Source organism: Pithys albifrons, chromosome 22, assembly GCF_047495875.1.
Source record: "Pithys albifrons albifrons isolate INPA30051 chromosome 22, PitAlb_v1, whole genome shotgun sequence".
Classification (NCBI taxonomy): Eukaryota; Metazoa; Chordata; class Aves; order Passeriformes; family Thamnophilidae; genus Pithys; species Pithys albifrons.
In genome coordinates, this window is record NC_092479.1 from 8,215,293 (window position 1) to 8,229,446 (window position 14,154).

At 49.1% G+C, this 14,154-nt stretch overlaps 1 protein-coding gene across 10 annotated transcripts in view; it reads left to right on the plus strand.

The window, feature by feature from the left end:
* Nucleotides 1-14,154, plus strand: part of KIF1B (kinesin family member 1B) — an 82,368-nt gene that overhangs the window by 57,707 nt on the left and 10,507 nt on the right. For all 10 annotated transcript variants that reach the window (XR_011699587.1, XM_071575956.1, XM_071575962.1 and 7 more), the window contains 13 exons: nucleotides 324-442; nucleotides 1,915-2,000; nucleotides 2,146-2,275; nucleotides 2,602-2,761; nucleotides 3,310-3,400; nucleotides 3,906-4,024; nucleotides 4,776-4,831; nucleotides 7,462-7,570; nucleotides 8,215-8,281; nucleotides 9,180-9,264; nucleotides 9,514-9,619; nucleotides 12,474-12,588; nucleotides 13,126-13,259. Coding sequence is in view for 9 of the 10 variants with exons in the window: in XM_071575956.1 (XP_071432057.1) it covers nucleotides 324-442; nucleotides 1,915-2,000; nucleotides 2,146-2,275; nucleotides 2,602-2,761; nucleotides 3,310-3,400; nucleotides 3,906-4,024; nucleotides 4,776-4,831; nucleotides 7,462-7,570; nucleotides 8,215-8,281; nucleotides 9,180-9,264; nucleotides 9,514-9,619; nucleotides 12,474-12,588; nucleotides 13,126-13,259 (1,377 nt within the window). In the remaining variant the exon portion in view is untranslated. The remainder of the gene's footprint in view (nucleotides 1-323; nucleotides 443-1,914; nucleotides 2,001-2,145; nucleotides 2,276-2,601; nucleotides 2,762-3,309; nucleotides 3,401-3,905; nucleotides 4,025-4,775; nucleotides 4,832-7,461; nucleotides 7,571-8,214; nucleotides 8,282-9,179; nucleotides 9,265-9,513; nucleotides 9,620-12,473; nucleotides 12,589-13,125; nucleotides 13,260-14,154) is intronic.

The window sequence follows — 14,154 nt, forward strand, 5'->3', positions numbered from 1 at the left end:
ACAATGTATAGCACATTCGTAATACAATGTACAATACATATATGCACATATAATACAGTGTACAGTATAACATAGTCAGTAGCTCCCTCATAGATTCTCCCATCTTGTTAACAGCTCCATCCCAGCCGTGGTGCATCTCCAGATCCCTCCCATGCAGCCATCACCTCACCCTGTGTCCTCCATGTGTTTGTCTCCCATCGCTGTGTGCCCTGCGAGGGCAGATGGACCCAGGGCTGTGCCATGCGGGCAGTGCCCGGGGCTGGGGGTGCCCAGCAGGTCCTGGGTGGGCCCAGCACTGCCTGACCGTGTTCTCCTCCCTGCAGGGCCTTCGTGTACCTGAGCAACCTGCTGTTCCCGGTGCCACTGCTGCACAGGGTGCCCGTGGTGAGCGAGAAGGGCGACGTGCGCGGCTTCCTGCGCGTGGCGGTGCAGGCCATCGCGGGTGAGGCACTGCTGGGGCACCCACACCTCCCACACACCCCACCACACCTCCCACACCTCCCACACACCCCACCACACCTCCCACACAAACCCCACACCTCCCACACAAACCCCACACCTCCCACACCCGGGGTTGGGACTTCCTGCGCGTGGCGGTGCAGGCCATCGCGGGTGAGGCACTGCCGGGGCACCCACACCTCCCACACCTCCCACACACCCCACCACACCTCCCACACAAACCCCACACCTCCCACCACACACCTCCCACAGCCGGGGTTGGGGCTTCCTGCGTGTGGCGGTGCAGGCCATCGCGGGTGAGGCACTGCCGGGGCACCCACACCTCCCACACCTCCCACACACCCCACCACACCTCCCACATACACCTCCCACACCTCCCACACAAACCCCACACCTCCCACACCAGGGGCTGGAGCTTCCTGTACATGGTGGTGCAGGCCATCATGGGTGAGGCACTGCAGGGGCACCCACACCTCCCACACACCCCACCACACCTCCCACACAAACCCCACACCTCCCACACCCGGGGTTGGGGCTTCCTGCGCGTGGCGGTGCAGGCCATCACGGGTGAGGCACTGCCAGGGCACCCACACACCCCACCACACCTCCCACACACCCCTCCCACACCTCCCACACGGGGGCTGGGGCTGCACTGAGCACCTGCTCTCTGCTGCTGTTCACTTGCTTTGGGAATGGTTTCGTTTGTTGGGCCAAGCATGAGTGAATACTGGACTAATCACAGAATCACAGACTCTTCTGAGTTGGAAGGACCCACAAGGATCAGCGAGTCCAACTCTTAAGTCAATGGCCGACACAGGGGATTGAACTCATGACCTTGGCATTATTACAGCCAAGTTTTAACCAACTGAGCTAATGCTGCTCACCAGGGGGTTTTAAAGTGGTTGACCAGTTGACCACTGCAATTTGTAGCTGGCAACTAATGCAACACTGAAAGAGCTAAGTAGTGTCAATGAGTCTGAAAACTGACAGTAAAACAGACTCTGCTTTCCAGCACCAGTATAAACAGTGGGCAAGGGCACCAAGTTCTTGCTGTGCTCAAATCACCCCTTAAAATACTGCTCTGAAATGTGCTCCTCCAGTGCCTGACAAGAGCATGTGAGGGAGCTGCTGAAGTTAGTTTACCTCAGGATAATAATCAGAAGTAAATAAGTAATCAAAATGAGTACTAAAGTTGTTTTTAATATAAAATTCTCTGAAGTTAAGTATACTCATAATGAAACTTCATAGCCTGTCTTGTTGTGTTCCCACATTGAGCTGATGATGGGAAGATTCTGACGGGAGTTTTTCCATCACTTACTCCAGCCTGTTGTTGGAAAACTCCCCTGCTTTCTGGGCTGATTTCCATTGTAATGAGAATTTCCATTTAGATAACTCTGAGAGATTTTCCCTTTGCTCCTCATCACTTGCTGATCCTTTTTCCCCCTGTTTTTTCAGCTGATGAAGAAGCCCCAGATTATGGATCTGGGATCCGACAGTCTGGCACAGCTAAAATTTCCTTTGACAATGAGTACTTTGATAAGGTGAGAAGGCTTAAAATTGAGTTGGTGTCTTTCAGGGTAGTAACTTATGCTTCTAAATAAAGAATCAGTATTGTAGAGGAGGAAGGGGGTGGCACACCCAGGAACTGCAGGAGTCTGTTAAAAGCCACTTCATTTAATTTTTCAGAGTGATTTTTCTTCAGTTGCCATGACTCGGTCAGGGCTGTCGCTGGAGGAGCTGAGAATTGTGGAAGGGCAAGGCCAGAATTCAGAGGTTACCACTCCTCCTGAGGAGATCAACAGAATCAATGAGCTGGGTAAGCAAGAAACAGACAGGAGTTTTGGAGAAGTTAAGGGAAATCTGGGACACTTTGAGTCAGTGACAGGAAGGGGGTTGGAGTGTCCTTCAGAAGTACAGCAGGGGAGAGGTGTAACCTGTGGGTTGTGTATGAGGTCCTGGAGTTACTAATTTGAGGAACTGTGCTGAAAAACAGAGCACAGCTGTTTGGATCTTTTGATTATCAGCAGATAATTTGGGTTCAAAAGGGGAAATACATGGGATGGGAATAAAGAAGTATTTTAAGAAAAGAAAGGAAAGAAAAAAGAATAACGAAGTGAATTTATGTGTTTGTGTCTCCCCAAGACCTGAAGTCAGCCACCCTGGATGGCAAGCTAGCCCTGGAGGGCCTGGGTGAGGAGCTGGGGGGCCACCTGAAGCTGGGCAGCGTGTTCACCTTCCGCGTGACGGTGCTGCAGGCCAGCGGCATCCTGCCCGAGTACGCCGACATCTTCTGCCAGTTCAAGTAAGAGCCTGGCCCTGCTGGCACCGGGCAGGGGCTGGAGGGGCACAGCAGTGGGCAGGGGCTGAGGGAGAGCTTGTCACTGCACAGTCCCAGTCCCTGCTTTGTGTGAGCAGGTGTTGAGAATAAAGCCTTGCAGGAAGGAATTGGGAATCCAAGTGGACTCTGAAATTATTAGTTTAGAGATATCTTAAGGTTTTAAGCTTTTTCTGTGAAAAGTTCAGTACTGGATGGTCCATAAGCTCAGCTGGAATGAAGCTGCATGACCCTTGAGTAGATCAGTAGCTCTGGAGTAAAACTGTTCTTTGGCTTAGATTCTTAAGAAAGAGAGTAAAGAATGGGAGTAATAAAGACATAAAACAAGTGCAGGAACTCTCGTTCTGCAAGACTTGGGTAGTCCCAGCTCCAGGCCATCCCTCAGTTCCCGGTGAAGTTCCACCACAACAGATTTATTTTAGGGTTTCCTTTCAGGGTTGGGTTCAGAGCACAGCAATCTTCATGACACCATTGCAGGGTTGCTGATTTCTGGTTGGTTTTCTCTCCTTTCAAAGCTTTTTGCATCGGCACGACGAGGCTTTCTCGACAGAACCTCTCAAGAACAACGGCCGAGGGACTCCCCTGGGCTTCTACCACGTCCAGAATGTGAGTGCAGCTGGGCATGGACAGTCCCTGTGCAGTTGGTTGTACCCTTCAAGGCAAGGGAATTATTCAGAGCAGACAGTAAGAGCAGAGCTCAGGTGAATGATTTAATCCCCAGTGGAAAACAAAGTACAGAACGACTCAGTGGGGCAGATTTAACTCCCTTTGTCACCTCTTCTTCCTGCCATTGAAATCTCTGTTTCCTGTCCAGGCTGTGCAGTGAAAACAGTCTGGAGTTCAGGAAATAAGACCCATGTGTGAACAGCAGTGCCCATGATCTCAGATGAACTGGATATATCTGTTTCTATGAACTGTGTTATCTTTGGTCACCTGCAGCCTCCTCTTCTCCCATTTGATACCTGGGCTTTCGTTTTCTCCTTCATCAGAGAGCAGAATTAATGCCTAAACCAAAAAGCAATGCAGTTGCTTTTATTGTGAGTGACACAAAGGGGTATGAGAAATATTTCCTTTCTGAGTGTCTCGTTTTCTTCCCTCCCTTTGCCTCCAGATTGCTGTGGAAGTGACGGAATCCTTCGTGGAGTACATCAAAACAAAGCCCATTGTCTTTGAAGTCTTTGGGCATTACCAGCAGCATCCTCTTCACCTGCAGGGACAGGATCTCAGCAGGTACTGCTCACTGTTCTGGCACAAAGGCAGTTTGGGATCATGGCCAGGTTAGCTCTGCAGTTTTCCATGCTCCTGGAATTGTCCCCACACCCTCCCAGGCAGAATTCCTGGTGGAGGTGAGTGAGGGAGAGAGACCCAGTGTGGTAATTGCTGGAACTGCTCTCCCACCTCAAGTCTGGAAGGCTGTTCTGCCAATCCACCTGCATCAATCACCCTGAACATCTTGTGCTGGTGGAATGTTGTGCCGGGACCTCAAGCTGTGGTCTGTGAGCTCTGGAATAACCTCAGTGCTCCAAGGGCAGAGTTCCCTCATGCACAAGGGTGGGGTGACAAAAGGAGAGATGATATTGAGGGAAAACAGAAGGTTCTCAACCCTTTGACATGTCAGTGCCGAAGCTGCCAAGCATTTGAAGTTTTGGAGTGAGGGAAAGGACCTTGTTCATCCCTGTCTTTGTAGGGGAGTGGCTGTTGAAGAAGCTGATTTTTAGAGGAAATGGCAAGTGAGGCTTGTTGCTTTTCAAATTATTTTGGGATATGCCTGTGTGCTGAGTCCCCTGCTTTTCCTGACAGGTGATACTCACCTGCCTTCATAGAACTGGAAGGGTGTTTTTAGAGACAAAAAACTCTGGGAGAGTTTTTAGAGACAAAAATGGTTGTGTGCCTACAAAAATGCAGGTGTGTGTGTTTAAATAAAACATGGTTTTTATGTTCAGCTGCCTCTGTACTGACAACTCTTTCCATTCCTCTCTAGCCCTCCACAGCCTTCCAGAAGGTTCTTCCCTCCCCCAATGCCACTGTCCAAGCCAGGTGAGCACAGCTCTTGTTCTGCACATCACAGTCTGCTCTGCCTGAGGCTGAGTGTGTTCCTGAGGTGTGCAGGACACCCAGGAGTGCAGTGGAGTGGAGTGAGTGTTGGGAAGGGCTTTGGAGCTGCCTCTGGCTCTCTTCCTCTTTGTGTGTTTTACTTTCATTTCTTTCCTCCCTCCTGTGCAGGAAGTGCTGCTCAGTTCCTTAGAGGGTAGAATTCCATTCCTGAGGGTTGCCCATATTCCAGGAGATCTGCCTGTGGCTCTTCCTGTGCTTACTGAGCACTTGACTGGAGATTTGCTTGTTCATTAACCACTCCATGTCCCTGCTGTCTCCCATTCCCATTTAGTGAGTCAGTCTCATTGGAACCATCCTCACTTTCCTTTGACTAACACACACTGAACTCTGCTGCGATTTTCTTTTTCCATTTCCCCTTTTAATTTCCTCCTTCTCTGTGTGTCCCACCCGCCCATTCCCACCATCCTCCTCCCTGTGTGTGTGTCTGTTGCCTCTGCAGACCATGAGAGGAAAATTGAGTTGCTCAGGTACCTGATGTCGGGCTATGTCAGCGTGCCCGTGCTGGACGCGCTGTCGGCACACGCCACCCTGCTGGCCTCCTCTGCCAGGGCTGCCTTCCAGGACGGGGCAGAGCAGCTGCCCCCCTTCCTCCTCCTGCCCGTGCCCCCTTGCCAGAGCGAGAGGGCTCCCAGGAGAGATGGTTAGTAGCCAAACTGCATCTGTGGTAGAGGTAGAAGTAGTTCCAAAATGTGCTCCAGAACTCCTTTTTCCCCCTTCTCTTGTAGTGTTCTTAGCACTTAGAAGCTGCCATGGTTGTGGTCATGGAAAGATGATGCTGTGCTGAAGTTTAGGGCTGTTTTAGAGAGAGCCATGTGGACAGTCTGTAGACTCCAGTCACAGATTTTTCTCTGGCACTGCATTTATTTCCTGAAACTTCCTGGGGCCTGTGATTCTTTTTCTGTGTTCTACACATAGTTTTGTGATCCTGGGATGAGAGATGCAAATGAAAACACAGCCAGTTGTTGAGGAAACACTCTGCTGTGTTCTAGAGAGCTTTCCTTCTTGCTCACCTTCCTCTAACAGTGCTGTTCCTCACTGCCATTTGTGTTCTGTTTTACTAAAAAAAAGAGGCATGCTGGTTATTGATTGTGCCAGAGCAAGTCTGTGAGAATGTCTAGAACCAGCTTTCATGTTTAGTGAAATGTGTCTTTCTGTTGTTTGTCTCTTCTGGTGCTTTTGAGTTTCTCTGCTCAGCAACCAAGTGAAGTGCCTGGAGTGTTCCTCATGTTCCTCTGCTGCCACCAGGGCTCAGTCCTCTGTGACTGTTTCATGTTCCTCATGTTCTTCTGCTGCCACCAGGGCTCAGTCCTCTGTGAGGAGCTCATGGGCAGCTTCAGGTGTGGTGGGTCCAACAGTTACCTCCCTGAGGAGTGAATGGAAGAGGAAATGATGGGCCCTGGTGTTGCTGCCCCACAGGATGGAGCTGTGCTGGCAGTGACTGATCCCTGTGCAGTGTGTCCCTCTGAGGTTCTGCTGTCCCACCCAGGACACACACACAGAGCTGAGGCCACACAGCCACACCTGGAGGGGCCATTCCTTACCTGGGGGCTGCTGTGCCCTTCCAGCTCTTGGGAAGTTTAGTCATGGTGGATGTTGAAGGATACACAGAGGTGTGGAGGTGGGAGAACCTAAAGAGGAGCAAGGGAAGAATGGGTTGGAGAGGCCAGAAGGGAGAATAATTATTTGGCCTAATGAAACAGTGAGGTTAGTATGTGAAAAGAGAGAAAATGGAAAAGCAGTCACAGAGATGCAAAAATCCCTGTCAGAGGACACAGGAACTGAGCTTTTAAATGTTCCCATTTGCAAAAATGTAATGAGTGAACAGGTAAGAGATTGATGCAATGATAGAAGGAGTGGTGTGAGTGTGTGTAAGGGAGCATCAGGTTATTTCCAGAATTCCAGTTATCCCATTATTTTTTATCATGCTTTATCCCTACATTTGTATGAAAGGAATTAGAGAGGATCTGCCAGTAATAATCACTAATAGTGAGAGATAAGGAGCTCAGAAACATCCTTGGGCAGGATTAAGGCTCTGCAATAGCTCTTGTTCAGCCTTTTCACACATACAGTGTCTCATCCAAGTGTGCAGAGTCTGGCAGTTTGGGAGAGGAAGAAGTGAAGACTGAAGTTTTAAGTTCTTTATTTTTCCTCTTGTGTGGGGAAGGGGAAATGTACTTTTTGAGTGAGTAAAGCTGCAGGTGAACAGGCCTGAGCAATTCTAAAGCACAGAGTGTGAAGCCATAAAGGAACTGCTGCACCTTTGAGGAATCTTCTGTGGATCTGGAGAGGCTGCACATCCTCCCAAGCTCTTTGGACACACTTCTGTTTCATTATTTAACCTTCTGTTATTCCAGTGACCTGGATTTAAAAGACAGCCCTTTGAGAACTAAGGGGTGTGTGAACACCCTGATTTTCATGGAGAGAGCTGTGCTCTGCCTGCAACATGTGGGGCCACTCAGAGGGCACGTTCCCTGAGCCCTGAGGGAGCTTTACCTGCTCAGGCTTTGTAAACCACTCTGGTTTTCCTCCTTTCTCTCTTTTCTGTCTTTAAGTGCCAGCCACAAAGCTGAACACCATGAGCAAGCCCAGCCTGGGCCAGAGTGTGAGCAAATACGACCTCCTGGTGTGGTTTGAGATCAGTGAGTTGGAGCCAACAGGGGAGTAAGTCCTGCATTCCTATTTCATGTTTTGAGAACGGGCTCAGGGGAGTTTTGGGGTTTTTTTCCCTTTTTGTTCTGTTCAGAGCAGGTTGATGTTTGGCAGTTGCCATTGGGTGGGGGCCTGGCTGGTTTGTAGTGGTGGGGTATAAACAGTGCTGGCATTAGTTGTCTTCAGTGGAAAGGACCAAGGACACAGAATGACATTCTGTCACCCCCATTGAAAAGGACTGAAGAGTTATAATGATATTTTTTCACACTTAAGTGGTCTTTCAACTGAGAACTCCTGAGAACATGAGCAGAACAGGCACTGTGAGAACTTAGTCTGTGTGGGCCATGAGTCTTTTATTCCTTGGGTCACCAGAGACTTTATGCTCCAGAAATCATCTGGCAGGTCCTGTTTCCTGTTCATGTCTGACACAAAGAAGGGTTTCCCCTGATAGGTTTGGGCTCTTTAGTTCCACAGGGATTTCCAGAAGTACTGGAAGTACAACAAACAGTATTTCTGTATTTCACTGATGCTGTGGTGCCTTTAGGAGCCCTGAGGAGGCTGAGTAGGCAGAAGGAAACCTTCTTTGTGTTCAGGTGCTCTGTGGGGGGTGAGTGTGTGCTGGGGACCTTCCCCTCTGACCCCCCTGTCTCCCACAGGTACATCCCTGCCATTGTGGATCACACCGGGGGCCTGCCCTGCCAGGGGACCTTCCTGCTGCACCAGGTACTGCCAAAGCTGTGGCACAGCAGGTTTCCTCTCTGCAGGGGCACAGGTGGCTGGCACTGGCATCTCTCCTGTCCTGTCCTGGCAGCTGCAGGGCAGTCTCCTCTCAGTCTGGTGCCTTAGGGTACCAGGAGAGCAGGTTTGGCCCCAGGATGTTCCTGTTCCTGGTGCTTATCAGGGTGAATCCCACTCAGAGAGGTGAAAGCCTCTTGAAAAGCAGGAACCTTTGGGCCCAGGTTTGTGCCCTCAGTGTTCTCCAGATCTCTGCCAAGGACACAGAAGGGTCATGAGGACCCACCTTCCATTCTCCCTCTCACTGCTCATGGCTGAGACAGATCCACCAACTGCCCATATCTCAGTGCACTGGAAATGCCTCTTAAAATTCTTCAGAACTGTTTGTCTTCAGCTGGATTCTGAAGATAATCCTGGTTAAATGTGCTTTATAGGTTTAAAGTTACAGCTTTTCTACTCCCAAATTCTCAGTTCCTTTTCATGGAGTTTACCAGTGACTTGAATTTCCTCCTGTTCTTAAAATAATGGGAATAGTTCTTAGAGCTTAGGCATAATGGTCATATTCCAGTAATTCCCTTGAAAACTAAAATTACTCAGTCCTGGCTTTACCAGTGTCCTCATCCCTATCTTTGAGAGCAGAGCAACAGTTTCAGGACTATTTTTAGTTAAAATACCTCTGCCTTTGTGGAGTGAGGAGAGGGAATCGTTTCATTTCTGTTACATATGAGAATTTAACATCCCTTTGAAGTTGATTTTAGGGCCCTGAAATACAGAAGTTCCATTACTGCCTAGTTTAAATGAGCTAATTTGCCTCCCTTTGGCAATGTAAGTGCCAGACAGCTGGGGGGATGAATCCTTCAGCAGAGCTTTGTTTGGAACTCTCCAGGGGATCCAGAGGAGGATCACAGTCACCATCATCCACGAGAAGGGCAGTGAGCTGCACTGGAAGGATGTCAGAGAGCTGGTTGTGGGTGAGTGCATTTTTGGGCATCTTACTCTGTAAGGAAGAAAAACTATTAATGGTGATTTCTCTTTGTATGAGATTCTGTCATTTCTATGAGTGTTGCTGGTGAGAGGATTTTGAAAAAGGCCCAGAGGAAAAACTCAAGTTTTGCAGCTTCCACTTGGAGCTGCTTGTTAGTCTTGAAAGGATGTTTGGGAAAACAAATTCCTGTTGTGTTGCAGGTTGAGTTCTAATTGATTCCTCCTCCCCTTTCCAGGGCGTATAAGGAATAAAGCAGAGGTAGATGAAGCTGCTGTGGATGCCATTCTGTCCTTGAATATCATCTCTGCAAAGTACCTGAAGTCCTCTCACAGCTCCAACAGGTGGGAACAGGAATCTGACATTCATTCAACCTCTGAGCTGCTGGCAGGATGTTTGGGAAGTTGGGACTGTGGTTAATATTAAATGTAGGATTCCATGTGTCTGGTGTTTGCTCATTGTCTGCACACTCTTTTCTGCTTCCTCTGGGGTTTTTTGCTTTGTTTTGTTTTTGAAGTCCACATGTTCTGTTCCTCTGAGCTGTTGCTTTTCTGTTGTGCTTTTGGCTGCACTAACTGGAGCTCTCTCTATGTTTTTACAGGCTCTTTCTTGATAAGGATATGCCTAGGTATTTCTGTTTGCTTCCTTTGTGCATAAAGATTCTTGAAAATAGAATGCTTTATGTCCTGGTTGTGTTGCTGCCACCTCTCTCTTGGCTTTTGTGGAGTTCCATTAGCACATCTCTTAGCTCTCCCAGAACTAGTATTCCCCCTCCTCCTCCTCCTCCTCCTCTTCCTCCTCCTCTGTGTCAGGGGTTTATTCAGGTGCAGTTCACAGGGGATCTTGTGAGGTGAAATTTCCTTCACATGTAAGAGAACTTTCCCTCCTTCAGTCTTTCTGAGTCTCTAAATGTGCCATCAAATATAGCCCCTATTTGTGGTCCTTGCTATTTTCTTCCTTTGTTCTGTATCAGAGAACTAAATTTGGAATCTCTCACTGTCTCAGAGTCTGGGATGTGTTTGAAGTATCAAGGACTGAATGATGAGGTTACTTGAAATTCCAGCTCAGAGTTGCACTGAACAAAAAGCAGTGGCTGCCATGTGAGGGCCTTTCAGCCTCTGTTCTGGGCTGGATTTGCATCTGAAATGTCACCCTGTGGTTGCTGCTGCTCAGTTCCAGCTGGCAGAGGAGCTGCCCAGGCTGGGTTGGTGCCTCCCTTCAGGTGGGGTGAGAGTTGGCCACAGTGGGCACTTTGCACTGCTCTGCCCCTCCCTGCAGTGCTCTCAGTTCACCCCCTCTCCCTGACTCCAAAACCCACTGAAGGGGCAGTTCTAACACACTTTTAACCTGTTTCTCCTGTTTCCTGTGCTTGGCTTGTCCTGCCCCCTGTCCCCTTGTGCTGCTGAGCGGGGTTTGCTCCCTGCTGGTTGTTTCTCCCTGTCTCACTGTGGTGTCCACTGCCTGGGGCAGGCAGGGCTGGGATCAGTCACTCCTGGCTGCACAAACCCTGCAGGCAGAGCCTCAGAGCTGGAGTGAGTCCCAGAGCTGCCCAGTCCTGCCCAGGGGTGGTGGTGGCTCTGCCCTGATGGACATTCGTCCCCACGTTCTGTCCCCGTGGGGGACACGTCACGGTTGGCACAAGGGGCAGGGCTGATGCAGAGGCTCCTGCACTGCTTTGCCCACGTGTGCACAACCAGGTTTCACTGCTTTCTCTCCCACCCTGACAGCAGATCTGGAACTTGCTGGAAGTTCAAAAAGTTGCTGTAATAACTCAGTCGTGATGAAAGTTTAAAACACAAGGATTTGACACAGGTGTGTGAAGGGTTAGAGGACAACCTGTGCTGTTTGCCCAGTCCAACCCCAGTGAGGACCAGGATTACTTGGCCTGTAGAATAAGTTTCTCTGTACCATTTTTAACAGACACAAGGTATTTAGGACTAATTCCTAAGTGTGCTGCTTCAGATGCAGACAGTGTTCAGCACCTGACTGCACAGCTCCTGCTGTCTTTATTAGCTTGGAACTGTGTAAGTGGTATCAGGAAAAGGGGATTCTTGGGAGCTCTGTTTGAGACCAGCACTCTCTGTTTCTGACATGCCTGCTCTTAGGCTGTTTCATGTGTCTTGTTTTGCTTTGTGTTTTGCTATTTCTTCTGCCTCCACCCTACTTCATGTCCTTTGTCTTTAGTTTGATTTTCTGTTTTTCCAAGTTGGCCTTGGGCATTAGTACAGAAACTCTTTGGAGATAGAATTACTTTTAAAAAATAATATACATGAAATGCTTTCTTGCTTTTAGCACATCATTTGGACTCAGAATGGGATGAGAAACCTCAACAGCAATGGGATATAGGGGGGAAATTCTATAGAGGTGATGAAGAAAGGGTATGTTCTGTTTCTGTGGTGAAAAGGCATTCTGAGCTCCTGGATGAGGGCACAGCTCTTCTTTCCAAAGGGACCTGCCTGAGATCAGCCAGTGGGAAAGGAGGGAGCTCATTTCCCTGAGCTCACAGAGAGGGAGGAGTGTAACAATCCTCTGGATCTGGTGCTTTAGCTGTGCTGTCTCTCACTTTTTGCTTCAACAGAAGAACCTTCCTTGGTGGGGTGGAATTGTGGGAGTCTTCAGCTCCTTTCTTTCTGTGTTCCAAACTGAGGAAACTTCTGTAAGAAGTTTGTGTTAGAGCTGCAAGTTTTCTCTTGAAGCTATTGCAGCATAGAAGGAAATATTTATCACTTGGATATAGGATGAGCCCTGTCTGAATCATCCTGATTTGCTGTCAGAAACTGCTGGTTTTATAAGACTAAGTATTTGAGGGATCTCCTCTGTTGCCATGTGTTAGTCCTAAAATGTGGTGTAGAATGAGAGTTGCTTATAAAAATGGACCTTCCCATGCACTTTGAAGGTCCAGCTGGGCTGAACTGCACCTGGAGCAATAAGAGATGAATCCTGTCTGTTCAGGAACACTGTTCTTCAGTGCCCACTTCTCTGTAGTGCTATGACAGCTTTTGTTCTCTTCTGCATTCCCTTTTCTCTTTTAGAGGAGTCTTTTCCATAACAGGCAACAAACTATTTGAGGCAGACATAAATAATCTTGGAAAAGAAGGTTTTTGCTTCAAGTATTTGTTGTCTGAATCACTTACACTGAGTGATGGGAGGAATGCAAAGGAACTTTTACTATTGAGCTTCTCCTCTCCTTTTTTCCAGGACCTTCTACCGGTTTGAAGCAGTTTGGGACAGTTCCCTGCACAACTCCCTCCTCCTCAACAGGGTGACACCATATGGAGAGAAGATCTACATGACCCTCTCTGCTTACCTGGAGGTGAGACCCTGTGCCCTCCTGTGCCATTTGAGGCAGGGCATGGTGTGTGCCCCAGATAAACCTGGCTGGGCTGAGCCACTCCAGCCCAGCAGCCAGGCCAAGTCTTCATTCATGTGCTGAGAACTGGGTGGAAAAACTATTCACAGTTAAGGTCTTAATTTCAGGGTATTCCTGCCTGGCAACACACGTGATGTGAAACTGGGGCTTTCCCTTTCTGTGCCTCGTTGTACCCTCTATGTATCTGAAAATCCTCTGAGATCAGAGGAGGGTGCTGTGGCAGTGCCCCTGGTGTTACCAACACTGCCCTGTGTGCCAGGCACTTTGCTTTGTGTAGTGCAATTAATTATTCCACCCAGAGCTGCCTCAGGAAACGTGGCTGTTCTCTGTCCCAGCACCACAAACAAAACCTTTCCACCAAAACCCTTCCACCGAACGCCCCAACACGAGCAGCTCTCAGAGCTGCCCCACTCAGAGGGCAGCAGCGTGGCTGGCACAGCTGCTGCAGCCCCTGCCTCACTCTGTGTGCTGTGCCCTCAGCTGGACCACTGCATCCAGCCCGCCGTCATCACCAAGGACGTGTGCATGGTGTTCTACTCGCGCGACGCCAAGATCTCCCCGCCGCGCTCCCTGCGCAGCCTCTTCGGCAGCGGCTACGCCAAGTGCCCCGACTCGTGAGTGCTGCTCCCACTCTGCCCTCAGGGTTCCATGGCTGGGGGTGTGAGGGTTGGCTTCTTGTAGCCTCGTTGTGTTGTGTGCTGAAGGAAATATGCAACGATATGGAATCTCCTGGTCCTGGATCATTAGTCCATTAACCCGGGAGAAGTGTGTGCTCTCTGCTCACCCCGACCATGCGGTCTCTGAGAGCCCCCAGAAAGGACACGCAGGGACCACCAGTGAAGGCAGGAACAAAGAGGAGGTTTAATCAGGGGTACAGGTTTATATGGACTTTGGAAGGATACAAATTCACCAATAAGGGACAAGAGGGGAGTCTGGATTTGTGCCAATAGGAGTAAGGGGATTTACATTCAATGGGAGAAGGTTACAGGAAATACAAGGTCACAGTCCTTCTCCCAGCCCCCTGGCCTGACAATGCAGTTTTTACATTCAGTACATTCAAACCACATTAAAAACATAAGTTGTTAAAGCATTCTCAGTGGCTGGTGTATTTTCTTCATCAGCCCATTTCTGACATGACATTCTCCAAGCCATGTATTGAGAATGCATTGCTACATGGGGGCTTTTCTTCTCAGAGGGCATGGGGAGGGTGTAGCTTAGTTTGCTTTGTTTCTTCCTTGAAACTCTACCCACTCATGGGCTCTCCAGTCTGATTTTGAACATTCTCTCTTGCCTTTATTTCAGTGAAACTCTGATGGTTTCTCTCTTTACTGACCTCTTTTCCAGACTGACAGTTGGGAAGAGAGTTCCATTTGTCAAGCTTGCATGTAGATGACCCTGATGCTGAGCTGGAATTCACTGCAGCAGCTGCTCTCTGAGTCCAGTGCAGGGTGGGGGGAACATTTTAGAGATCCTGGAGTCTGTCCTGTCTGTTTTATGAAACATTACAAT